The 25,085-nt window shown below is 35.7% G+C and overlaps 7 protein-coding genes across 9 annotated transcripts; 4 read left to right on the top strand and 3 right to left on the bottom strand.

Annotated features, from left to right (window-relative positions):
• Window positions 1-663: 663 nt before the first annotated feature.
• Window positions 664-2,714, bottom strand: LOC101202892. Its single transcript, XM_004135399.3, has one exon. It carries the CDS (start codon window positions 2,528-2,530, stop codon window positions 908-910), a length of 1,623 nt encoding a protein of 540 aa, XP_004135447.1. The 5' UTR covers window positions 2,531-2,714; the 3' UTR covers window positions 664-907.
• A 533-nt stretch (window positions 2,715-3,247) lies between these two features.
• On the top strand, window positions 3,248-5,283 carry LOC101217011 (mitochondrial uncoupling protein 3). The gene is made up of 2 exons (XM_004135119.3): window positions 3,248-3,878; window positions 4,436-5,283. The coding sequence occupies exons 1-2, from the start codon at window positions 3,519-3,521 to the stop codon at window positions 4,976-4,978; spliced, it is 903 nt and encodes a 300-aa protein (XP_004135167.1). The 5' UTR covers window positions 3,248-3,518; the 3' UTR covers window positions 4,979-5,283.
• Window positions 5,284-5,960: 677 nt separating this feature from the next.
• Window positions 5,961-8,409, bottom strand: LOC101217717. Of its 2 annotated transcripts, none has more exons than XM_004135122.3 (5): window positions 8,258-8,409; window positions 7,926-8,058; window positions 7,352-7,474; window positions 6,548-6,650; window positions 5,961-6,470 (listed from the first exon to the last, which is right to left on the bottom strand). In XM_004135122.3, the coding sequence occupies exons 2-5, from the start codon at window positions 8,018-8,020 to the stop codon at window positions 6,228-6,230; spliced, it is 564 nt and encodes a 187-aa protein (XP_004135170.1). In that variant the 5' UTR covers window positions 8,021-8,058; window positions 8,258-8,409; the 3' UTR covers window positions 5,961-6,227. The 2 variants fall into 2 exon arrangements, with proteins under 2 accessions (XP_004135170.1, XP_011655691.1); XM_011657389.2 differs by having other exon boundaries at window positions 7,926-8,061; window positions 8,258-8,391.
• Window positions 8,410-8,932: 523 nt separating this feature from the next.
• LOC101216541 (galactoside 2-alpha-L-fucosyltransferase) lies at window positions 8,933-11,943 on the bottom strand. Its single transcript, XM_004135117.3, has 2 exons — window positions 11,293-11,943; window positions 8,933-10,580 (listed from the first exon to the last, which is right to left on the bottom strand). The coding sequence occupies exons 1-2, from the start codon at window positions 11,555-11,557 to the stop codon at window positions 9,130-9,132; spliced, it is 1,716 nt and encodes a 571-aa protein (XP_004135165.1). The 5' UTR covers window positions 11,558-11,943; the 3' UTR covers window positions 8,933-9,129.
• A 1,705-nt stretch (window positions 11,944-13,648) lies between these two features.
• Window positions 13,649-15,810, top strand: LOC101216290 (hypothetical protein). Its single transcript, XM_004135116.2, has 3 exons — window positions 13,649-14,005; window positions 14,705-14,778; window positions 15,469-15,810. The coding sequence occupies exons 1-3, from the start codon at window positions 13,745-13,747 to the stop codon at window positions 15,545-15,547; spliced, it is 414 nt and encodes a 137-aa protein (XP_004135164.1). The 5' UTR covers window positions 13,649-13,744; the 3' UTR covers window positions 15,548-15,810.
• Window positions 15,811-16,697: 887 nt separating this feature from the next.
• Window positions 16,698-22,222, top strand: LOC101223160 (phosphate transporter PHO1 homolog 10). Of its 2 annotated transcripts, XM_004135398.3 has the most exons (13): window positions 16,699-17,713; window positions 17,955-18,303; window positions 18,412-18,460; window positions 18,786-18,857; window positions 19,143-19,272; window positions 19,409-19,529; window positions 19,629-19,887; window positions 20,027-20,131; window positions 20,219-20,263; window positions 20,367-20,516; window positions 20,928-21,206; window positions 21,290-21,426; window positions 21,715-22,222. In XM_004135398.3, exons 1-13 carry the CDS (start codon window positions 17,170-17,172, stop codon window positions 21,815-21,817), a joined length of 2,343 nt encoding a protein of 780 aa, XP_004135446.1. In that variant the 5' UTR covers window positions 16,699-17,169; the 3' UTR covers window positions 21,818-22,222. The 2 variants fall into 2 exon arrangements, with proteins under 2 accessions (XP_031740834.1, XP_004135446.1); XM_031884974.1 differs by lacking the exon at window positions 20,928-21,206 and having other exon boundaries at window positions 16,698-17,713.
• A 728-nt stretch (window positions 22,223-22,950) lies between these two features.
• LOC105435574 lies at window positions 22,951-24,072 on the top strand. Its single transcript, XM_011657390.2, has one exon. The coding sequence runs from the start codon at window positions 23,160-23,162 to the stop codon at window positions 23,655-23,657; it is 498 nt and encodes a 165-aa protein (XP_011655692.1). The 5' UTR covers window positions 22,951-23,159; the 3' UTR covers window positions 23,658-24,072.
• Window positions 24,073-25,085: the final 1,013 nt, after the last annotated feature.

Consider the following 25,085-nt stretch of genomic DNA (forward strand, 5'->3'; position numbering starts at 1 on the left):
AACGTGATGAAATTATAAATGACGATTAGGATGTGACAAACTATTATTTTAAAATGAAGCATTATGGTGGGTGAAGCTTGTTGGATTAGACAATCCTTTGGTTTTAAACATAATTAGTTTAATTAGACTTTAATTGATTTCTTAAGAATAAAGAAAAAGAAAATTCTGTATTTTCTTATTTTATCCTTTGTTTAAATTAATTCTCATTTATTTTTAAAAAAAGTAATAATTCTCACTTTAGTTCGGTATAAATTTTATTTTAATTGTCAATACGACCACGTGATACATGTACTTATTTGTTTGAGGTGGGAGTACAAATGTCATACCTAATGTTTACCAAATTAGGGAAATCACCACATGCACATAAACACATACCTACATTTAGGGCACGTTTGGCGTAAGAAGTAGAAGTTAGGAAGAAACGAAATTGTTTAACTTTCCTTATTGTTTGGTCTAATTTTTTTTCATAAATCTCACCGTTAGCAAATATCACTTATATGATTTTAACTTCTTACACTATTTTTTTTAAAAAAAGAATCTTACAATTTAGAACCCAACTAAACTAGACTAACAACTCTTCAAAGTGGAATATATTCTTTGTCCTAAAACACTTCTTTAATTTTCATGACCTACCATCTTTAATTTTAGAATCAAGTTTTGATATAGTACAAACGTCACTTCATACACTTCATACGATACAAATTACCTTGTAAAAAGAAAAAAACAAGTTGTTTGAATCTTGATTGAACATGTTCCTCTCAGTTTAAAAGGCAACGATTCCATAGAATTAAAACAACTCTATGTGCCCCATTAAAAGCTTCACAAAACAGAAGCAAATGGGAAGAACAAACCAGAAAAGAAAAATTAAAAAAGAAGGGTGAAATAGTAACTAATAGCTATGAAAGCTCTAGTGGCCATATTCATGGCTGCTACCAAGTTCAAGAAGACACCTCAAAGCTTGTTTCTTCATCACTTTCCCATAAACACCTCTGCCCAACTTCAAAACCTTCTCCATTTCCATAACCCCACCATTGTTATTATTATTCCTCTTAAACCTTTCCACCATCATCTTCACCACTCTCTCATCACTCCCCACTGCATCAACCACACTATCCACCACCATTTCCATTCCTTGAATTCTTCTTCCCCATTTCTTCATTGCCTTATCTGAACTAAACAATTCAAAATATGCTCCCCAAAATGAAGCCCTCAAATACCCTTTCTCTTTTCCTCTCACCGTCCATCTCCTCATTCCTTCTTCCAACTTGTAAATTGCTGCCCCCATTTCAATTCCCCCTCTCATTGACATTTCTATCTCCTTCATCTCTTCTTTGTTGCTGATTTCTTCCTCGAATCGACACCGTTTGCAATTGCAATTGAACCCCCATGTCTCCGACATTCTCTTGCGGTCTTTCCATGATGAAAGCGGATCGAAATATGCGAATGTGATCTCTTCCCCTGCTTTTACGTCTCTGGATGCGTGGACTAGAATGTGATCTCCAATGTGTAAGCGTCTGGCATTGGGGATACATGAATGGTTGATGAATGAAGGTAAAACCCATAGCCCAACTCCATAGTAATCTCTGTTTTTGCCCAAAACTTTAGCAGAATTTGCATCTTCAACTAGGGAATTGATATCCAAAACACTGAGGATGTTACTCATTTCGCTTGGGCTAATCTGATCCTTAGTTTCTGGCTTGAAGACACTCATTTCGGGAACCTCGAGATCCTCCTCTCCTTCACCACTCGAGAGTAAACCAATTAAATATTTTGTTTTGGTGCTTTTTGTGGCAGAATCTGTGACCTTGTCGATGAAATTCTTCCACATTACCAGTTGGGCATTTTCATCGCAATTTTCTGGTAAAATCCCTCTCTCGATAGCGATTGCTTTGGTTACTAGCAGCAAAGTTCCAGAGTCTACATTCTTCGTTGCGAATAGCCCACGTCCACTATTCCCAGATCTTTTAATCTGTATTGGACCGATGAATTCAGCCAAACCTGGGGATTTCCCACGAAACCCATTTAGAACCCAATCAGAGAGATCGAAAGCTCCAGTTTTAGACAAATGTTCGAGCTTTTTGCATTTCTCGACATACCCATTTAGATTTTCGGAGTTTCCACTTACCTGTGGATCAAACAAAGCCGTTTTGAAGCATTCCAATGCCGACGAGTACCTGTTGAGATTCAGCAGAATCTTACCTTTACAAAGAAGAGTTTTGAAGTGGGTGCTCTCGATTTTCAAAGCTTCCTCGCAATCTCTCAAGGCTTCTTCGAAAATTCTGAGCTTGGATCGAGCTTCGGCTCTGTTGCAGAGGGCTAAACAGAGAGATTTCTGAAGCTTGGAAAGATGAAAATTTGTAGTCGGGGTTTGATTTCTGCAGATGGTGATGAATTGAGTGTAGGTACAAACAGCGTCGTTCCATTCTTCTCTGAGAAGAAGTTCCGTAGCTTTAGATCTGAGAATTTGCATTTCTGCTTCCGCCATTTCTGGGTCTTTTAGTTGTTGCTGTTGCTGTAGTTGGTCCGCCATTGCTATTTGGGAAGGTGAGATAAAAAGTGAAAATGGTTGTTTTCTTCTTGTCTTTGATGATCGTTGTAATTTCTGGGAAAATTTTGAATTGTGGGATTGTAACGGTCATATTACGAATCTTTTTCCCTCTCTCTTCCCTTTGGATTCCAATGGTTTTAAAAAGCCTTTAACTGTCCAACGGTTATATCTCGGGACCGTTCATCTTCCATTCTCTTTGTTTTGAAACCATTCATCGATATTAATATACTAATTAATTACTATCATTTATCATAGGATCAGAATGTGTTGGGAAAATATATGAGTTGAGCTCTCCAAAAGAGTTGAGAAAACAAATAAGTAAATAATTGAAGGGTAATAAAAATAATAAAGAAATAAAAATGTATTAAAAAAATATCTCATTTTCTACCAAGATAGACTATAGTTTAGATTGCTATCCAAACTTTACATTCATTTGATAATTTTAGTCAAGCTTTAAAGTCCCCATATGAGATGTATTATTGAAACATCTTTTCCACAAGAGCACATCACTCCATGTAGCTTGCCTAGAAAAGGAAAAAAGAATAAATGATATCCAAGCTCTACTTCAAAATGGAAAGAACACAATAGGGATACTATGACAACCATCAATCACATTCTTTAGTTAATTCAAAATAACAAATTAGAAAATGATCAAAGTGTGTCTAGAAATGTTGCATCTAAATCCGATATAGAGTTGAATGATGACCTCAATTAGTAGAATATATGTAAATTTAGATTGTAGAATGATATTAGAGAGAGAGAGAGTAGAATGAAGTTGAATGATGACCTAATGAACTAACAATCACATGAATTCAAACAAAATTTACACCAAATTGAGCACAAAAAATTAATAGAATTAGCCACAAGAGCTGAAAAAGGTGAACTTTTTGGATTAGTAGAGTGGTAGCCCTAAATTTCTCTTCTGTTGAATAGGGTTTTGGGGAATGGTCAATGAAAACAAGGGAAGAACATGGAAGCAACCCACAATCCCTACACCAAATTGGTACTCACCGGCCTCTCCGCCATGGTGGCGGAGTCCGCCACCTTCCCCATAGACCTCACTAAGACCAGGCTTCAGCTCCACGGCGAGTCTTCCTCCTCCTCTCGCTCCACAAATGCCTTCAGACTCGCTTCAGCCATTGTCAAGGACCAAGGTCCTTTTGCCCTCTACAAGGGCTTGTCTCCCGCGATTCTCAGGCACCTTTTCTATACGCCCATACGAATCGTTGGATACGAACATCTCCGATCTCTCTTCCTTGCGTCCGATGGTGGCTCTGTTTCCTTCCATTCCAAGGCTCTTGTTGGTGGAATCTCCGGCTCCATTGCTCAGGTTCCAATTTTTCCACATTATCATTTTATTGAGGCTTTGTTTAACGATATGGTACATTTAAGATATTTATATTTGCCAATGAACTGTATGATCTCTAGTATTTGTGCCAATCTTCCCAATTGTAACATGATGGAATTGATTGATGTTATAGAATTCTTTCATTGCTTTGAATTTTGTGAATCTAGGATGAGTCTGAAAATTACAGCCATTATCTGAACGGTCAATTGTGAGCTTGAAAATTGGCACAACATATACATTTTGCTTTTAGTGTACACACCTCAACTATTTTTACTAATATCTTGGAACAACTCATCTAACTTATCTCAGGAACACTTGTTGGATATTAAATCCATGATAGGCAGCTACCATGGATTGAATCATTCTCTTATTAACCCTTTATCATATCCAAGCTTTTCATACACAACCGACGATAGTTATAAAATATATGTTTACCCATATGTTAAACTATCACTTTCAAAGTTATTGATGTTCTTAACATGCTGATACTACTTTGCTAAATATCATTATCTTTTTTGTGTTTACCATTAGCATTTCAGGTAGTGGCAAGTCCTGCTGATCTTGTTAAGGTGAGGATGCAAGCTGATGGGCGTCTAATAAGTCAAGGTCTGCAACCTAGATACTCAGGGCCTTTCGATGCCTTAACCAAGATAGTGCGTGGAGAAGGGGTTGTTGGACTTTGGAAAGGGGTTGTTCCAAATGTTCAAAGAGCATTTTTGGTTAACATGGGAGAATTAGCCTGCTACGATCATGCTAAACGTTTTGTTATTCAGAATCAATTAGCTGGAGATAATATTTTTGGCCACACTTGTGCTTCTGTAATTTCAGGTCTGTGTGCAACTGCTTTGAGTTGTCCAGCTGATGTTGTAAAGACAAGAATGATGAATCAAGCTGCTAGCAAGGAAGGAATTACCAAGTATAACAGCTCTTATGATTGTCTTGTGAAGACTGTTAAAGTTGAAGGATTGAGAGCTTTGTGGAAGGGGTTTTTTCCTACTTGGGCCAGGCTTGGTCCTTGGCAATTTGTCTTCTGGGTGTCTTATGAGAAGTTTCGTAAACTTGCTGGGTTATCTTCCTTCTAGTTATTCAATTGCTACGAACTTGTTGGCCTAAAGAAAACAAATGCTATGAACTCGTTGGCATCGAGTTTTTTGTGCCAAACCAAGTAAACATTAGCAGATAAAGGGTGGGATATTGATTGGCTAATGGCTTTGTCATGAGCAGAAATAGCTTTTAAGTTTATTTGATATCAAAATTGTGGTCCATCTAATGTATGATCCAATATTGGGAAAAAAAATGAAATATATGGATTGTGATTATTATTATTTTTGTTGTTACTGTATCTTTTTGTTAGTTGTGAAATTATCAAAACGAAACTTCGTGCCCACATTGATCATTCACTTTTCTCACTTTCTTGAACTTCACTTCCTGTCTTGCTCTCTGTTGGTCTTCCATCTCTCATTCGTGCTTGATCTCCGATCTCTCAGTCCAGTACATCTTGCATAAAAACCAAATGTTAGGCCACCAATCATTTGGCAGTATAGTAGAAGAGGAAATAAGGGGAGTGCGCGTTATGGGGAGTGTGGCTGCTAGAGCTGAGACCCAACAACCCACGGTTAGTTAGTTTTAGGGTAGAGAGGTTTAAATTGTGAAAGAGAGGTCCGCTAGTGGGTATGAAAGTTTTATTAATCATTTGAAAGATAGAAGAGGCACTGAGGGGGTAATTCTTTCTTTGTTCTTCTTTATCAATTACCTTCTGTTTCGGGATTGAGATTCATCTCCATTCCGGCGTTCTATCAGCAACATTTCAATCACTTACGGAGAAAGAGAAGGGCAAATGGAGAAAGAGAAGATAGAAGAATGATCGGCACAACTAGAGGAAGGAAAATCGAGAAGAACAAAAAGGGGGGAAATTGAGGGTTAATTTCGAACTTTGAATTGATAATGTAAGCAAGAGTGTAAGTTTCATAACAGAAAAAAAAAACCATTTTAAAATTCTAGATTGAGGTTTATTATACAATTATCTCTATATTGAATATGTTCCAATGTTAAAAAAATGAAATATAGAAAAAAACTGATGAATATTGAATTGGATCAATATGATTAAAAGTTGATCGAACATTTATCAAGGCGATTGGCATTGCCACCTTCTGAGAGGGTCAGCCATCGAATAATTGAATAACATCAAAAGAAAAATCTTTTAAATGTTCTTGAACTAATGCTTCAGATATGGTGTTCGCTTGAATCTAAAAATATTCTCAATTACTGAACTGTCAAAATTATTGCAAAAGCTAGTTTCCAGAAGCAGAGATGGGAGAATGGAATATTCCATCACCGGCCGCCTCCCGTTCTTTCCTGCATTTCAGCTGCTCTCTCCTCCTTCAACCTTTGTGCAATCTCTTTAATCTTGGGATCGAAGAAACGGTCCCGGACGAATTTCCTTTCCTCGGCTTGTATCTCCTTTATAGCACTTGGATAAGGGTTACGAGGAGGTTTCTTCCCTTGAAGACGTGCAATTTGCTTCAAGCGAGAGTACGCATTCTTTTTCATCTTTTTCTCTGCCCGGTATTCCATCTGAATGACAAAAGACATTGTTGACAAAATGTAGAGATTCAAGATAAGTATATGGGTAAAGGAATTGTAATCCATACGTTGGCTACTGTCATGGCTTCCTCCTCATTGACACCTTGTTCCTTCAGTTCAAGCACTCGCCAGGCAAATATTCGGGCTGGGGGAGGATTAAAACCACAGAACCTGTTGCAACAAAAGCCAATTATTTAGGAACTATCTCTATTTTTTTTCTACAGTTTTTCATCTTCTGGACATCAAAATTTCACCCAATGCAGTGCAAGATAAAACTCTACAACGTGTGTGTGTGTGTGTGTATACATATTAGAGATTCTAAGAGCATGCATTTGACAAATGGCAAACTCAATTTACCATTCTTCCAAAAATGCAAAGTGACATCAGGAACTTTTTTATCAGCGGATCTATTTTAAACCAAGCATGTCTCTACTGATTGATTAGAAGCCAAAGACCAAACTATTTAATAGGAATCAGGCCAACTCTTTAAAATACAACATACTTTTGTGTAATTAGACGAAAAAATGGCCTCACTATAGTTAGGAAAATATTCGGCCTCAGAAGAATTAGCTCATTGTCGACAGTGATTAAATGCACAATGCAGACAGACATTCAAATTTAACAATCGATTGCAAGGCCTCTTAAGCAGTAGGCATATGGAACTCTATTTCATAAATATCCAACCAGAGTATTCTACATGATATGTACTTCAAACCCTTTAAGGTAGAAATTTCATAAGAGCCTAAAAACCTGAGAATCTAATTTCACTTCAAGGCAGACAAGTTGTTCTCAAACAACGAAATCAATCCCTCATTCCAAACATGTATGATGTAGTAAAATGCGACAAACTGTGTACAAGAGAAGTATCATACTTGATGGCATCATGGTAATATGAGTCTGGATGTTTCTTGAAGAACTTTTTTACATATACATCCTCAGGAAGAGTGATTGTCTTAATTGTTCCATCTACTCGGGGAAATGAAGGAGGTGGCGCCCTGAGCAAGAGGGTAATGGATGCAGATAAGATAATTGATTAATTGTTTCAAACAATGCTCAACTCATGAACAGGAAGCAACAGCAATAAAGAAAAATCCAGAAGTTTGAGCCCTTCCAAAGAAATTTTCATCTCAATAAGCAGTTCAAAATTTATTTAATTAAATGGAGAGAAACCCACCGCCAAAAGATCACCAAAAAGTATGCCATATACAAGATAAATTGAGAAACTTGAATCTAATAAAATACCAAAAGATTCCACTAATCTAAAAAAAAATGATTTGACAAGCAAAACCCCCAAGGTTTACAAACAAAAGAGGTATATAGAAATCCACCCTTCCCTCCCCCCGATTTAAGAACAAAAATTGAACATTTCTAAGATCCTAGAGAATGAAATACTCCTAAAAAGAGAGAAAAAAAACACGAGGAATGAGGAATAGAAAAAGAACTGACTGCTCCATGGCTTTGAGCCAAACAGGTTCTGCTTTGGCCAAGCCCTTGACGAGCTTTCTAGTCTTAGTTAGCAAGTCTCCTTTCATGAAGGACATGGCTCCCTCCTTCTTGGATTGTGATTAAATCCAATAATCTACTGATTACAATAAAAATGAGAAACCCAAAAGTAAATTCAAATATTATATATCAAAGCAAAAATACCCCATTGGTATCATTAGGGTTCGAAACTAACAAATCAGGATTATTGAGAAACTAGGTTTATGACTAAGATGTAAAGAAATCGAACAGAAATTTAAAAAAAAAGAAGAAGAAGAAGAGAGGCAGCAACGTACCAGAAGATACGATGAAGATGAAACTAGGGAGAGATCCTTCAGCTAATTTCTTCTTCGAGAATTGGACAAGAACAAAACGGTTTATTGGAAGGAAACCACCGGAAATCGACCCGCCCGAAAACCGATCCCATTGGGTTGGGTCCGGTTCACATAAATGTTGTCAACCAAATAACTTTTATTAAAAAAGATGAACTCAATCCAATTCGACCGCAAAAAATTCGGTTGAATGTACATAATAAATTGGTTTGAGTTACTCGAATTATTTATCTAAATTTTAATTCTTAAAAAATAAATGAAAGTTAAAAGACATAAATTTTGATTTAATTACTTTTACCTATGAAATTAAAATTAACAACTCAATTTATCCATGGGTTATTAACACGAGAAAAGTTTGACTTGGGTTGATTGAATTTTCATTCTAATTCTACATAGATTATATTATCTTACCTTTTATAAAAAAAAATTGGTTAAATTCTCATATATTTGAGATTTGTTATGTTATATTAATTGAAATTCTTGGGTGCGTTGATGTGATTTTATAATTTAATAATTTAATGAGTTTCTTTTTACCCATTTCTCTATTTCAAAACTCTCCATTTGTATTGTTTTTATTATTTGATATTTATCATTTTTTATTATAATATTCAATTATTTACTTATCAAACTAAAATAGAGTACTCAAATAATTAAAGCATTTTACTTTACCTTTTACTTTGACAAGGTAACGATCTCTTTCTAAAGGGAAAAAAAGTTTAAGTTTAACGTGTCATTTAAATAGTTCTACTACTTCCATGTATAAGGGAAAAACAAATGCATTTCAAAGTAAACAGATCAAGGCATGGGGACAAATTTCATTACAAACCAAGTGGGTGTTATAAATCCTCATGGTGAACAAGCTTAAGCCCCCAGCTCATGTCTTCACAATGTCTTACATGGGGAACAACTTCACCCGTATCTATTCCTTTCTTTGCTTTGCAGTCATAGAATGGAGGAGCATGAAAACAAGGCTCCATTGACATCGCCCTACGACATGGTGGATTGGGCGTGGTCATGTTCTCTGCCTTGTAGAGAATCCATGGCTTTGATCCGCCGAGCCCTTGAGCCACATACCCGAATGTTGACCATGCACTGGTCACCAATACATCACTCAAACTCAGAAGGTACATTTCTGCCCATGCTTTCCTATTGTGAGTCTTCTTCTCTGTCTGCTGATACATTTCGTAGCTTGGCTGATGAACTGTAATGACATCTCCGGTCTTAGTCGGGTATTCCCAGTACAAGGTTCTCAATTGTTCATAGTATCCAGAACTTAAAGATGTCATCAAAACAGCTTTCACTCTTGGGCGTTCCAGAGGCACGGAGGAGGAGCCTTCCTTGTCTACCTCAGGCAGTAGCTTCTCCTTAAGAGTACAGCCTAGAATTTGATCGGTTATATGTTGGAATGGCCCCGGTTCACTCTTGAACACTCTTACTTGAATTCCTATTCTTTCATCTGCACTTGCTAGATATGCTTTATAGTATCTTGTTATTAGACCCCAAACATGATTTGATGGGTGAAAAAGATAACGGCCTAGATGATGGAAGATGGTGTCTTTTTGCGGGAATAAGTTACTCAATTTCTGCTCGAAAGATGGGATCAAGAAGAGAGATGGAACAAAGTAGTTATCTGTCTTCAGTATAAGCCACGGGACCCTACCTAAAAGAGCCTGTTCTTGATCACAGAAAAACAGCTTGTCGTGATCATCATAATCATGAGTCAAATGTAGGTATAGATAGGATGGGACTGATTCTATCGACGTATTTAGAGTGTTCATCTTAAGCATATTTCCATGACAGTTAGGAGATTTTGAATCGAAGTTGCTGAATTGATCCACCAAGGGGAAGTCATTTGGGAGCAACCAAGATTTTTCTGGGAAGGGCTCACAAAATAGATCAGCCATATCCTTCCCTGGATCAACTAGCAAGACACGATTGGTAAGGAGGGCATAGAGGAATGCAGAAGCCAAAGTGAGTATCTTGTTTCCCAAGCCACTATAAGACATCCACACAACATATTTACACTCTGTCAAACTAACACTATTACCAGATCTAAGTTGCTCTACTGCCTCATCATATGGTTTCGTATGGGGGCCACACCGTTGATGAAGTGCTTCGTAGTCTCTAAGCATCGAGAGGAGGTAAGAAGAAGGTTTGTTGGTTGAAGTTCTTCGATATAAACTGGATTGATATCTACTCAAGCATGATCCTTCATCAAATCCAGGAATTAGAAGTCCTCCAATAAGCTTGTCTCCATTGGAAAGTCGAGAGGAACTGTTTTCTGAACCTATAAATTGAGAACATGGAAAATGAAGAGAACTAGCAAGCAAAAGCAATGCTAAAATTCATTATAAACTTGTATAATTCAAAATGCACAAATTCCAAACGTTTTGTTCCCTCTCCTGTGTTATCAGATAGGAAGTTGAATCCACAAATCTTAATAGAGTGATTTTGTCTATCTCATGCCAGAACATGACTCAGCGAATGGATGTATACACAGTGAAAGGACTTTCATAAATAATGAATTAAGTTGATACTTTAATAATATGCAATATGCAATATGCAACATAGATAAAAGAAACTAAAACAACAAATAAGCAAAGATTTCATGTTGAGTTTCATGGAATATTGACAAAAACGGTTCTCAGTGGTTTTCTTCTAGGATGTAATTATATGAGAAGCTCCATTAACAGTTGAGATAGAAAAAACTAAATTCATTTAAAGATGTAAGATAAGGAAAGTCATTATATGTAAGATACAACTAAAATGTCATTCTCTATGCATCTATATGCAGAACCAACCAAAAGAGGTTTAATAATGATATTCACAACATCAGCAGAGACAACAGAGCTTCAAAAACAGTCCAACAACTTAATCTTCAAAGAGCCAGCAACTACAAATCATGGACATTAATTAATAAAATTTTGTAAAGATCTATTGCTAAAGAAAACAGATAACTATTCAAAGTTTATCAATACCCATCACATGAAAATATTAACCTGAACTCTCAGAACCGCCATTATTGGCCACTCTTTCCAATGCTCTGGCTTCAGCAAAACCCAGAAAAAGATCCACCGTTGAATTCCTAAACAACAAAACAACAAAAACAACCAACGGAAGACCAATAAACAAAGCAGTCAAGATCTCCTTCAGCTTCATATCTCTGATGAATCCAGATTTCGTAGCACCGTCCGCCGATGCTCGGAATCGGAAGCGATCAATAGGCCTTGAATACAAAGTTCGTCTTCTAAAAGCCCTCGTCATTCAAAATTTCCAATGGGTAATATGAAAAAACCTGGATTTCTTCATATTTTGCTTGAATCGATCAGAGTGAGAAGAAAGCAAAATGGGTTTCATGGGCAAGCTCGAAACAGAGAAGGTTTTTAGGTAAATGTTTAAATTTCTACGAGGTTCAACAAACGTGGCGAGATGATTCAATTGTTTTTTAGTATTTGCAGTCGGTATCGCCATTGATTAAGCATTGACTGTGGAAAGGAATAAAAGCGAAATAGAGAGCAACCCCATGATTTAAATCAAATCCACACTGATTTGTCAAGTAATTCAAGTCGATTTAATACGAAAGTTCTCTAGGGAGGACGTCGAGATTTGGAGTTAGGATTAAATGTTGTTTCCGATTTGGACAATTCTTTGCTGTTTTGGAGAATAAAGAATGAAATCAGTATATATATATATAAAGAAAAAGGAATTGATGTTCAATGGTTATCGTCACTCTAAATGCATCCTCTTAAACCTACTTAGGTTTCATGTTACAAAAAAAACTTTAGATATCTTCACCATTAGGTTGATTACTTTCGAGTTCATCTTCACATGTAGTAAAATAAAAGTACTTCATCTATGTACATTTACATTTTTTATTAATATGCAAAACATCGTGGTTGAATCTTAAAAGTTCACTCATTTTTCAATGATAGTTTCATTTTTTTTACGGAGAATATGAAGTCTATGACACTTTAGTTTCGAAGCTATTTTCTTCTCTTATTCGAAACATTGATACAATTTTCTTGCTCACTCTCTTGTGAATACGATTTTAATAGGTGTGCAACTTCTCTTCTTCTTCTTTTCATCCAAGGTGGTTTATTGGGTTGTTTTCTCATGGTGTATTTTTTTTAATGTTGTTTATGACATTGTTTCTCTAAGGGTAAAACATCAATATTTGAAGTTTAAGTTCTATTTTTCTTAAATTTGAAATAATAGGTCTAAAACATATGATAAGTTAATGATTAACATATACTCGTTTTCTTTAAATTCGAGAAATGACTTAAACAATGATATTTGAATAATTAAAACATAATAATTTAATTTATGTTGGATAACTATTAGTTGTTTTTCAAATAAAACATATTTTCTTGAATTTCTTCCCATACTTTTCATTGAAAAAAAAATTATCGAATTTCAACTTTCATTTCTAACAATTTTATCAACTTTTTTTTCTCCAAAATTGAGTGCACTTTTTATAATATTGGTGTAATAACTACAGAATGAGAATTTTAAATGTGAAAATAGTGTTAGTATGCTTTAATCCTTAAACAATCCACACGAGTTAGGAGTTTAGAGTTTGATAGCTAAAATAGACAATTTTTTTCAAGTGGTAAATCAAATCATCAATTTTTAATAACAATCAGTATTTTATCATCATGTTCTAAATTCTTGTTGACTTGTTAAAAGTGGTGCTCTAAGTGGATATGAACTTTTAAAATCCAACATGTAATTCAATAATTGTTTCATACATGAGAGTTAGGGACAATTGAGTTTGTTAATATACATTATAAAAATGAAATAGCTTCTTCCTACTTTGCCTATTTACTATAATGACAAAAAGCCAAAAGTGGATGGAAAATTTTGTGCAACCTTGCCCTAAGATTTGATCGTTTGTCTTTATTCGTGTCTTTGAAACTTTTGTGTATATAACTAACATGATAGTCGCGACTAGTTACGTGTAGTTCAATGGATAAGACATTCATTTTCATATTAAACTGATATCACATCTGAATAAGAAATATCACAACAACATGAAAGTAAAGTTAATAAAGACTAAAAAGAATTAAAAAATACTACATATACCAACAAATAACATCTTACTTTTTAGTGGCTTTTAGCTCAAAGCAATTTTATATCGAGTGTCCTACAAATGTTTCTACAACAAAGTATATCAAAAGGACTCGATTTTTTTTTTTTAAATAAATAGGACAGTATTTGATGGTGTCATTAATTTTGAAGATGTTCTTTTCATGTCTGGCTTTGGGCTTTTGGGCCGAACAAATGGACCCTTGCCAGTTACCAGCCCATTGGGCTAGCTCAAGGCGAAACGACGCCGTTGAATAGGTGCTTGGTTGGTGCATTTGCTAATTCCTAAACCCCGTCGTCTTCTCAGTCTGATTTCCACCGCCGGTATACTGAAATCAGCATTGGCACTTGGATTTGCTAGCAGCTATGGCGTTGAGGATTATGAGGGCGCTCGAGGGTCAGATGGGTTCAATGCTAGGGCTTAAAGCGATGGCTTACGGTTTACCCCATTCTTCGCCGATATCTGGGGTCATGGGCCCTAAGGATTCCCCGCCCCCGCTTGTTCTTCCTGAGTTCAACCAGGAATATGATGATGATAAAACCAACAACTGCAGTATTGTGGGATTTGGTTTCCCTAGCTTATCTTTTTCCGGGTCTATGGAGCTTATGGCTGTTCCTAAGAAGAAGGTATTGAATTTCTTCCTCCTATTTTCAAATAATCAAACGCCTACTTTTAGAATAGAAATTTAACCTGTTTATTTCTTATGGATAAAGTAGAAACTTCAAATTTCACATTGCTTGAAGTTGTGGGATATGGAAGATGTTGCTGGAAGTATTAGAAATGAGCTTAAAGAATTCAAAGATTTTAGAGAGCATTTGTAGTTGCATTTTTTATGTTCACTTCTTCTGGAAATTCCAGATGGTGCTATGATTCTATGAGATCACTATTTAGCCAAAACCATTTGGTTTTTGAAAATTAAGCCTATTTTTTCTCAATTTCTTAGGTAGAAAAGTTGAATTCTTAGCGGAAGAAAAAACTAGTTCTTATAATCTATGTTTTCAAAACTTGGACTTGGTTTTTTATAACATTAGTAAAAAATAGATAATAAAACAAAAAATGTGGAGGTGGAAGAGATGTTTATTGATTAATTGATGCTAAATGGGACCTTATATATTCATCTTTACTTAACAATGCCTATTAAGTTCAAATTCTCGTATGTATTGACAATGTCAATATTTGAGTATGGCATTGTTTATACTTACTTACACACACACACACACATGTTTGAAGCGTTCCTTTAGGTTTCCAAAGCTCCTTTTCTAAAACTTGTTCGTTTGGGTTTATTGAGAAATATGAGAAAACAATTCATAGTCTATATTCTGCAGGTTTCTCCACATAAAAGGCGCATAAGAAATGCTCCAAAGGCTCTAAAACCTATTCCAGTTATAGTTCGATGCAAGTAAGATTCTCCCTGGTCTGCCCTAACAAATTATTGTTTAATGTTTATCTTAGCTTCTAGGAAAGTTAATCCAGATATGATTTCACTGACTATGATAATGTGACCTATTTTATTATTTTATCATCAATCGGAAGCTGTTTCTTCACAACGATAGGACTGTAATTCTGTGCTTCGTATTGGAAACTGGAAAGCATTCCAGTTGTCAGTAGCTAATCTTGACAAATACAAGCAACACAACACCCTCAAATGAATGTCGCCATAACTATAACAGAACATTAGGCCCTCTATTTAACCAAAGGTTCAAAACAATGGGTCATCTCTAGTTACTAGTTAGTAATTGAGGCGAAGTTTTTAGATTTCAGAGAAAGATGATATTCACACACAAGTCTTTTAATAAAGAAAAAAATAGAATCGGTTGGTGTCAACTGTCAAGAGTGACAGTGACAAAGATGCCAATTGACTCTAGCTAATATTTCAATTTCTTTCACTTCATTGCAACCCTTGATAGTATTTGCCTAATCACTGGATAAGAAACTAGCATCATAAAATGTTAACAATAAGAAAAATTTCTGATACCATAAATTGCTTAGAGTAATCTTTAACATTTCAGCCTCAGCCCATAAGTTTTGTGATAATGTAAAATGCCTAAAGTCTGCATGAATTTTCTTGGTGCTGACTCTGTTACTGCAGGGCTTGTGGTAAAGTGAAGCTGCCTCACTACTATTGTTGCAGTGGAAGACCGGGGGATCAGGACAATTCAGCCACATGAGACTATGGAGAGTAAAAAGTGCAGGCTGAAAGCAATGTCTTCAGTTATAGAATCGTCCCCATACCTGGGAGCTATAGTTTCCTTTTGAGAATTCTTCTTTATTAGATTCTTGAAGTTTTGGTTCTTCTGCTCATTGTATGACAGATTGTTCGATTTCAACATGTTATAACCATTAACTTGCTGTTGAGCCATATCCTTGCTTTGTGCTATCCGGTAAACTTCAATTCTTCCAGGTCTGAAATGAAATGCGGACTCTTTTAGCATATGTTTTTCTTTCTTAAATGCCTTTTAAAAGAAAGATCTATATTTTGTAAATAATTTTTTTTTTTTGTTTATTTTGCTATATTCGAAAACAAATTTTCAATGTATATATTTTTTTAATTTCTTCAACTATAAAAAAGAATATATTTTTTTAATTTCTTCAACTATAAAAGTAAACTTATGAAAGTTGAGAATTTTTTCTTTTCTAATTAATTTGTTCTCTCGTTAAAGAAAATAAAACTTCAGGGAACCACCACAATATCCTACGACTAAATGTACAAGGAAGAAATGATAAAAATAATTACCAAACTGAACCTAGTTTAAGCCCAACTGACAAAAGGTTATTGACCAATAAGTGTATCGTTTGAACATCTTTTCGTCTGTATTTTCCACTTTGAGGCCAAGCCAATGCTAGGACAAAGGCAGTAGAGGTTGGCAACAATGCCCCGCTCCTTTTATGAGACATTCTTAGTCGTGCTTTGAGAGTTAACACCCCATAGATTAGATAGTTTTTCAAGACTTTTATTGGATACTACTTTAATCGAACATGAATTTTCATATAATTCTATATGTATTTATGAGTGAGTATAAAATTCTGTTAAATCACATTAAATTGAGCATCTGTTTACATTCATATGATTGAGTTCTTAGATTTCCAAGTTAGTGTGAAAAGAGTTGCTTTGAATTATGACTACTAGACTTAGATAAAAATAACCTAAAATAAGAATCACAAATCTATCACAATGTTCTTGAAATGATTGAACTACTTGTAATAAGAAGGGTAAAACTAAAAATCTTTACGTAAGTAATTAAAGAAGAATCAAAATTTCGGACAAAACGAAACCTTTTTATGTACATTTCCAAATCGATAGAAATGTTGAAATACAAAATTTAAACCATGATCTCAACCTATAAATGGATTGGCGTTCAAAATAAAATATCACGATCATCGTACTCTTCTTGCATATCCATTGCTTCCTCAATCAAAAAGCTTCATCTGATTCAATTACCACAGACGAGGACGCGTGTGATTGCCAATGGTGACGATGCATCGTCACTTAAGCATGAGCTGCCGCATGGTCGACATGTCATCCATTTCTGGATATGGCTCTTGCCCAATGGACTCGAATATCGTTTGTCAGGGAGCGGATAACATCCACGGGCCGATTGGCATCCCTATCGGTAATCGCGTTCTTCTAGGAATTTGACTTTTGGACAAAGCAATCTGAATCAAAATCAATGCTGTGGAGTTAGGGTTTAGGGGAAGGGAAGAAAGAGCTTTCCTTTCCATTTAAGTGCTTGTTTTATATCTAAATCTATAAACAGAAAGAGCTTGACTGATTTTTGAAGTAATACGAAGGATGAAGTTTGAGAATGAATTCAAGAAACAAATAGTGCCTGAATGGGCGGACGCTTATGTTGATTACGATGGCTTGAAAAGATTATTGCGTGAGATTTCCTGTGAGAGACAGTCCAGAGTATCATTTGGGCGCTCAAAGAAGAAGCCAATAGTGAACGGAAAATGCAGAGAGTTAACCTCTCAGCCAAGAAAATGCCAAATCATTAAGGATATTGAGAATCAAGTTGGAGATGTTGACAGATCACTGCAAAATGACCACCTTCAACTCTCCAAGGCTTGTTCTCACAGCAAGTTTCAAGAAATTTCAGAGATTGAGATGGCTTTTCTTAGAAAATTTGATGAAGAACTCATCAAGGTCAATTCTTTCTATAAGGAGAATGTAGAGGCTGTAACTGAAGAAGCAAGTGTTTTAAGTAAACAAATGAAGACTTTGGTTGCATTGCGAAGGAAGATGGAGGTCGCCCCTCTGAATGAGAGACACGATTCTCATGCTGAAGTTTCTACAATCCCCTTAAGCTCCACTTTTCAAACGCCTTGTCCTTCAGGTATATGCATGCTCTTAGTTTCTTGAGACATTCTTCTGGGTATCGCTTAAGGAACATCACAATCTTCATATGATATGATAGATGACATTGTCAATTAGTTTTGAGATTAGAGCTCAACTTATCTAATAAATGTGATTTACTTTCGAATGGATCAATCATATATATATATATATATATATTGCAGGTTTATAATGCCTCCGTTTACCTTTAAAGTTAATGTAACTTTATTTTTATTTTTAAGGAAGCGTGCACTTGGATTCAGCAGTTGAAACGGATGCCAACTATCAGCATGAACAAAAAGAGTCTCATTGGGGTTCAGAATTGGATGAAGTTCACACAGAAGCAAGTGGCAATAAACATGTAGAAGAAGTCACGACGATGGAAAACAACCAATATTCCCAAGAAATTCTTAAGCATGTGAAAGTCGTCGATGTGTTCAGCTCCCATAAATCTACATCGAAAGATATTTGCAAGAGTTCTAAGGATGATGACTTGGATGTTGATCAAGATGGCCGAAGTAAGATTGAAGAACAGTTGAAAAAAGCATTTGCAGAATTTTATCAGAAGCTTCATTCGTTGAAGCAATATAGGTATGCAGAATGCTTCAAAGAAAATTGCCAAATTAGCATATTCTGTTATTTATGATCTTCAACCTCTCCTTTATCATGTTTTCATGCCTTTGAAATTGGATGAACCAGTTTTATGAACCTGTCAGCATTTGCGAGAATCATGAGTAAGTATGAGAAGGTCGGGCATTGAATCAATAGGCAATATATTTATTTTGATTTTTCGATTATCTATTACGAAATAGAGCATTTCACAAGTTTCCAATATCTTAATGAACTATATTTTTCGATAAATATAGATCATTAAAATAGTCCTTTGATGATTATTAACTTTTGGAGGCGCCCTTTAATTTCCTCTGGGGAGGGGTTCTTGACCCTTTGCCAGTTGTTCTTCGTTTCACCTTTTTAGTATACTTATCAGTTTCTTATCGGAAAAACAAAAAGAAGATTAAAAGATTAAAAATTATCTAAAATTATGGTTATATTCCTGCTTTTATTGGGTACAGATTTCATCAAAGACAGCAGCCAAGTCATACATGGAAATTGTGGATAATTCGTACCTTGGAAGTTCAGATGAGGTAATGTTTTACTGTTAACCCATTATTTCATATATCTGAGTTCTCACCTAGTGACACAAGTTTCTGATAGCAAATGATCGTATATGTCGTCATTAATATTGAAAATTTTAAAGCTTTCTTTCCTTTTCTGTTATCCAACCAAGGAGCACCTCAGAATGCCTCAGCTTTTTAATTACCTATCCAAGTAGATTTATAGGATACAGTTCTACAAAAATATGAATAAGTGAGTACGGCATTTTCTTTGTTGTACTAATTATTAGTAGAATCTTATTTCTTTTAAACTAGGTTGCCGATCTCATGAAGATGGTGGAAATTAATTTCGTCAAGAACTTTTCAAACTCAAATTATGCAGAAGCCATGAAGCATTTGAGGCCAAAAACCAAAAGAGAAAAACACAGCGTGATATTTTCTTCAGGTGATTTTATTTTCCTTAGGAGGCTCTTGCTTAAATTAAAAGATGTTTTCAACGAAAAGTCTGAACTAGTTCATTTTGAAGGGTAGGTTGGTAATTTCTCAGACTGATTAGCTTCATTTCCCCATCTTATTTCCAGGCTTCCTATCTGGTTGCACGGTGGCACTATTTGTGGCAACTGTTTTGAAAATAGCATCTCAAAAATTGATGGAGAGGGAGGAGGGCACTCATTACATGGAAAATATATTTCCACTTTACAGGTAGGAATAGTTTGTTATAGTTTCTATGCATGCATCTACCTATACTGGCACATAGCTACCCCAGAAGTTTTTTCTGAGATACATTGGTTTATCTTGCAGTTTGTTTGGCTTTGTTGTCCTACACATGCTCATGTACGCAACAGACTTGTACTTCTGGAGACGTTGTCGAGTTAACTATCCATTTATCTTTGGTTCCAAGAGAGGAACTGCATTGGGTTGGCAAGAAGTTTTCCTGCTTAGTGCTGGTTTTGCGGTACTTGCATCTGCCAGTTTCCTGGCAAACTTATATTTGGACAGAGATCCTAGCACTCAGAAGTATAGAACAGAAGCTGAGAAGGTTCCTTTATTCACAACAGCAGTAAGACCACTTAAACACAAAGAATTACTGCTTGCTTCAATAATTAATATAGTTTCCTTTTTCCCCTTCTGCCCAACTACTGAACAGAATCCCTCTTTATGCAACATCCTCTCTCTTAGTAGTTTCTTCCTTTGTGCAGCTTATTCTTCTCATCACCTTTTGCCCATTCAACATTCTATACAAGTCAAGTCGTTTTTTCTTCATTCGCTGTATCCTACGCTGTATATCTGCTCCTCTGTGCAAGGTAATAGAATTAATGATCAGTCAAACCAATTGAAGAGTGACTGTCACTCACTGCTAAGTACTTGCTGCTCTTGAATATTCTTTTCAGGTTAAGTTTCCAGATTATTTTTTGGCAGATCAGCTTACTAGTCAGGTAGTAACGATTTCTCAGTATGATGAAAAATGGTGGTTAACTTTGTTGTTGACGAGAGTCTCATCTTTGTTGTTATTGAGGCGTGTGCTGCTAATGATTGTAGGTACAAGCTTCACGATGTATTGTGTTGTATATTTGCTACTATGGTTTAGGAGAATACTCAAGGAAGCAAAACAAGTGCCACACGCGTGGTGTCTACAATACTCTCTCCTTCATCATTGCTGTCATACCATTTTGGATGCGATTCTTACAAGTATGAATCTAGTTTTGTATTGCTAGTTTTAGTCACTTCATCAGTGATGTTTTTATTAAAGCTAGTGAAAAGATTAAGCTGACCAGTGTATGCCATTGTTTCCAATGCTGTTCATCGCAACAAAATATCTAGTACTAATGACTTTGATTTGTCAACCTTCAATTTCTCGATGTGAAAAAGAGAGATACAAGGGGACTCTTTATTTTAATGTAATACTATAGGAAGAGGATACATTTCCTTTACGTTTATATCCATGCAAGTTGCAAATAGTTATCTCTACATTTTAATATAACAGTGAGATTGGACATCTTATCCTAAATCTTGAATTCATCATTATCTTGTATACATTAACCTTTAAAAAGGTGGTGCACTTGGATAGGCAATTAATGTCAAAGATATGATTGTGTGTAGTGCATGCGACGACTGCTTGAGGAAAAAGATTCGATGCATGGCTACAATGCTCTTAAGTACCTCTCTACAATTGTTGCGGTCCTCATTAGAACAGCTTGTGAATTAAGAAAGGGAGCTACCTGGATGGTGTTAGCTTTGATTAGTTCCGTAGTTGCTGTGTTGGTGAATACATACTGGGATATTGTTGTTGACTGGGGACTTCTGCGAAAACACTCAAAGAATAAGTACTTGAGAGACCGGCTTTTAGTGTCCAACAAGTCTGTCTATTTTGCAGCGATGGTGGTGCCATCTTGAACTAATCGTTTGTGCCTTTTGCCCCCGTGACTTCTACTAATCCAATATCTCTGTGGGATTTTGAACAGATATTAAATATTCTTTTGAGAATTGCTTGGATCCAGTTGGTGTTAGCATTCAACTTGCGTTCATTTCAAAAGGTTGCTGCGACTGCATTGATATCTTGCTTGGAAATCATTCGCCGCGGTCTTTGGAACTTCTTCAGGTGATCTTTTGTCTATTCTATAACTAACGAGTGTTTTAAATGTTCATGTTGCTGCAATAGCTTATCTTGCCCCAAATTGTCTGAAGTCATGGGTGTTAAATTCTTCTATTATCTTAAATCTAAAGGTTTCGTTTGAAATGATTTTCTCAATTCTTAAGTGGAAAAGCACTCAAAAAGTCCGGGGGTCTTGCACAAAGGAAGATCCACAACAGAGCAACACAATATTTTTGTTTTGATTTTAACTTTGAGAGTTTGATTTTCTCTTAACTATTTTGCATATGTGATCAGTTTGGAGAACGAGCATCTGAACAACGTTAACAAGTATCGATCATTTAAGTCGGTTCCACTTCCATTCAGCTACTCTGACGACGATGATGAGAAGGATAATTGAACAAAGAAAATGACGTCAGAGGAAAGAAAATTAAAGCTTGTAGACTGACTTCATCTGCTGTAGTCTACTTCTCAACCTGGAGCACAACAAAGCCTCTGTATTATAACTGAAGTTGGAGACTTCATTACATTTCGTTTTCCTCTAACAAACGGTAGAATGGGTTTTCTTAAAAATTAGAAGGAACCTTCCAGAAAAGTGTGGGAATTATATCTTTTTCTTTTTGAGTTTATGTGACACACGTGTTAATCAATTTGAGTATTGCTATGACTATGACAGTTATATTATACGAGGTTTTTGCAAGGAGATCAGTGGATATTATACAAATTTGTTGTGAAACTGCGATGAGGATAATAGCTGTTGAGATGTAGATGTTTTTTAGTAATTGATGAATGATTTGAAGTAGTAGATGCTTAGACCCAGAAGTATAAGATTTTGAGACAGCAATTTTCTTTTCAATTTCACTCCCAAAGAACTCTGATGGTATGCAACCTTCATTTCCTCTTTTGTGGTCTTCACTTGGGCTAGCCAACAATCACTTAAGTCCTACTCCATGTTTAAATAGAAATTAGGGATTTTCACTACCGAGGGTCACAAAAGTAAGAGGCTTGTACTTTCCTCTCTTTTGTCACAATGATAGAAAAGAATACTTTCAGAAAAACTATATTCTTTCTTGATAATGTTGGAGAGAATATTGTCGAAAAGCTATCTTTATATATCAAAGACTAATTTGAAGATGTCAAAGTTGCTAAAGTATCAACAAATTTGATTTTCTTTTTAAAGATATAATGAAACAGGGTAGCATTTGATCAATTTTTCAATTATAGTGTTTTTAATAATGATGTCAATCTTTAAATACGCAAGTAATCTATGACTCATTTTTGATTGATAGATTAATTTTTGTTATTTACATGTTAAAGTATCATCTTATTACTTGAGTTAATTAATTTATTTTTTTAAAATTTAACTTGAGAGAAGTTTTAAATGTTTAATTTTAGTAACATATATATTTATGTAAGAATGAGTTCTATGTATTTTGAAATTCTTGGTGCTACAATTAAGGATCAAAGTAAGTTCATACATCTTTAGTAGAGTGAAAAAAAATGATAGCTTTTCGTATTTTTATAACAAAAATTATAGTCAAGCCTCATGCTTTGACCATTTTAGCTTCAACAACAAGGAAGACAAAGGAAAGGAAACCTCTTGTTGAGCTTTGATTCATTCCTGAGGGTTTTTGGGGGTTTAAGCCGCCGGCGGTGGGACGACGAACCATTCCGCCACAGGCTACCTAACCACATCGACACTGCCATCTTCGAATCCGATTGCTCCTCCTGCACCGACTAGGATGTCTACTTCGGAGTCCAAACTCCAAGACGCAGAATCTAACGCCGCCGCCACTAAGACCCTGGAAGATCAACCACAATCGGATACCCCAAATTACTCTGAGGAAAAATCTTCCGAGGAAGCAAGTCTGTCAGGAAAGATTTCCGAGAGTGGAGGTGGAGATGAAGGAGGAGAAGATATAGAAGAGGAAGAGGAGGGGGAATGTGGGTTTTGCTTGTTTATGAAAGGCGGTGGATGCAGAGATAGCTTCATTGCGTGGGAGAAGTGTATCGAGGAGGCGGAGAAGAACAAGGAGGATATTGTGGAGAAATGCTTTGAAGTGACTGGAGCATTGAAGAAATGTATGGAAGCTCATCCAGATTATTACGAACCGATTCTGAAGGCGGAGAAAATGGCTGAGGAGGAAGCGATTATAGAATTGGAGAAGGAAACAACTCCAAGTGCTTCCCAGCAAGATACGAATTCCGATGAACAGAAGGCCTCTGTTGGAGGTAAGTGAAGTTGGTTGCTGCTCGTTAGATCTGATTCTTGAAGCGGATAATCATCATTTTGTTGAGAGTTCTTTAGTTTCTAGTCGATCTTTTAACAGGCTGTGGAAGATATCTTCCTTAAACTCTTTGTCTTAGTGCACCTAAAGCTGATTTCTTTATCTGAAAGTATCATAGGAAAGAAGAGATCTTACCTTACATCACTTCTGATTTAATTCAAATTTCTGAATAATTGTTCATGCCATTGTTGTTTAGTATCAATTTTCACAATCATATTCCCTAATGTGTCTTTGTCATCTCGATTAAAGCTCCATCTGAATTCCCCCTTTCTGCTATCGTTGGAGACATTGGCAAAAATCATTACTTGTCACTTCATTTATGAACTACGTGTTCTTAATAAGAACTTCACTTGTGAACTGTGTAACACGTGATTTTTCTCCCTTTTAGAAACTTTCTGGTTTGTATGTATGTCAGTTGCATGGTTTAACTTTTCATCTGGACTTTGTGGAGACTAATTTGATGATTTCTTGGTTTCTGTGTGCGGCATGGGAACTAAGCCTTGTAAACTGTTGAAAAGAGGTGTATTTGAAGGCTAACAATGTGTTGTGGTTTAGAATTGTAACTGTATTTTGGTTCTTTCTATTCTTGATGTCTTCCACTTATCTAGAAAGAGGTTGGAGATATACCTCGGGTAAAAGGGTTCAGGCTGTTAGCGTTTTCCATTTTCAGATTAAGCCATTGGTGTGTACCCTCCCTTTGTTGTGAACGGTCCAAAGTTTTTGACAAGAGAAAACCGAATGCTGTTGTAATATGGTGTATAATTTATTATAGGATCGATCTGATTATTCTTCTTAGCACTCTTGGAACACTGGTGGGATAGAGCCGTCAGATTTTTAGTAGCTTTTATTGTCTTAGTCATAAATGTCGTGCTTATGAATTTTATTTATGTTTGAAGCTTACAGATCCCCCTTTTCAGGATTTTATAGATCCTTTCCTATAATAGTTTAACTCACGAGTTACAGAAGTGTTTTGTATATTGACCACATATCGGTTAGAGTTTGTTACAAACTTGCATGTGATTATCAAACTGGCATGAAAAGGTACCCTTGGAACTTCAAATGGTATGACCATAGAAAAATTATTGTATCATTCCAGAATATTGATGGAAAAATACTTCAAACTACTTACGACAACATAACTTGAAGTAAAATCAATGGAAGCTTGAACATGTCCCTTCCTTGTCCTCCTTTAAAGGTAACTGGAGTTTTGGGATTTGAATCTTGGATGTTTAGTTACACAATTTGATCTTTTGCCAATTAGTCTGTCATTCTGAATTATATCAAGAAGAATTATGTTCAATTAGTATAGAACCAGTACTGTTTATTGCATGAATGCCACCCACTTGACATTTACAAGATGACGGTCAGAAATATCTACAC

Source organism: Cucumis sativus, chromosome 5 (genome assembly GCF_000004075.3).
Source record: "Cucumis sativus cultivar 9930 chromosome 5, Cucumber_9930_V3, whole genome shotgun sequence".
In the NCBI taxonomy this organism is placed as follows: Eukaryota; Viridiplantae; Streptophyta; class Magnoliopsida; order Cucurbitales; family Cucurbitaceae; genus Cucumis; species Cucumis sativus.

What these genes read in the sequence shown, in the direction of transcription:
- LOC101223160 (XM_004135398.3), top strand. Translation starts at nt 17,170, where the DNA reads ATGAAGTTTGAGAATGAATTCAAGAAACAAATAGTGCCTGAATGGGCG. An exon ending in CATTCGTTGAAGCAATATAG is followed by an intron (nt 18,304 to 18,411) that starts GTATGCAGAATG and finishes TGGATGAACCAG; the next exon opens with TTTTATGAACCTGTCAGCAT. An exon ending in ACCTTGGAAGTTCAGATGAG is followed by an intron (nt 18,858 to 19,142) that starts GTAATGTTTTAC and finishes CTTTTAAACTAG; the next exon opens with GTTGCCGATCTCATGAAGAT.
- LOC101216541 (XM_004135117.3), bottom strand. Translation starts at nt 11,557, where the DNA reads ATGACGAGGGCTTTTAGAAGACGAACTTTGTATTCAAGGCCTATTGAT. An exon ending in TGGCGGTTCTGAGAGTTCAG is followed by an intron (nt 10,581 to 11,292) that starts GTTAATATTTTC and finishes CTCAATTTATAG; the next exon opens with GTTCAGAAAACAGTTCCTCT.
- LOC101217011 (XM_004135119.3), top strand. Translation starts at nt 3,519, where the DNA reads ATGGAAGCAACCCACAATCCCTACACCAAATTGGTACTCACCGGCCTC. An exon ending in TCTCCGGCTCCATTGCTCAG is followed by an intron (nt 3,879 to 4,435) that starts GTTCCAATTTTT and finishes TTAGCATTTCAG; the next exon opens with GTAGTGGCAAGTCCTGCTGA.
- LOC101216290 (XM_004135116.2), top strand. Translation starts at nt 13,745, where the DNA reads ATGGCGTTGAGGATTATGAGGGCGCTCGAGGGTCAGATGGGTTCAATG. An exon ending in TGGCTGTTCCTAAGAAGAAG is followed by an intron (nt 14,006 to 14,704) that starts GTATTGAATTTC and finishes TATATTCTGCAG; the next exon opens with GTTTCTCCACATAAAAGGCG. An exon ending in CCAGTTATAGTTCGATGCAA is followed by an intron (nt 14,779 to 15,468) that starts GTAAGATTCTCC and finishes CTGTTACTGCAG; the next exon opens with GGCTTGTGGTAAAGTGAAGC.
- LOC105435574 (XM_011657390.2), top strand. Translation starts at nt 23,160, where the DNA reads ATGTCTACTTCGGAGTCCAAACTCCAAGACGCAGAATCTAACGCCGCC.
- LOC101217717 (XM_004135122.3), bottom strand. Translation starts at nt 8,020, where the DNA reads ATGTCCTTCATGAAAGGAGACTTGCTAACTAAGACTAGAAAGCTCGTC. An exon ending in TATTACCATGATGCCATCAA is followed by an intron (nt 6,651 to 7,351) that starts GTATGATACTTC and finishes TTGTTGCAACAG; the next exon opens with GTTCTGTGGTTTTAATCCTC. An exon ending in AAGCCATGACAGTAGCCAAC is followed by an intron (nt 6,471 to 6,547) that starts GTATGGATTACA and finishes TTTGTCATTCAG; the next exon opens with ATGGAATACCGGGCAGAGAA.
- LOC101202892 (XM_004135399.3), bottom strand. Translation starts at nt 2,530, where the DNA reads ATGGCGGACCAACTACAGCAACAGCAACAACTAAAAGACCCAGAAATG.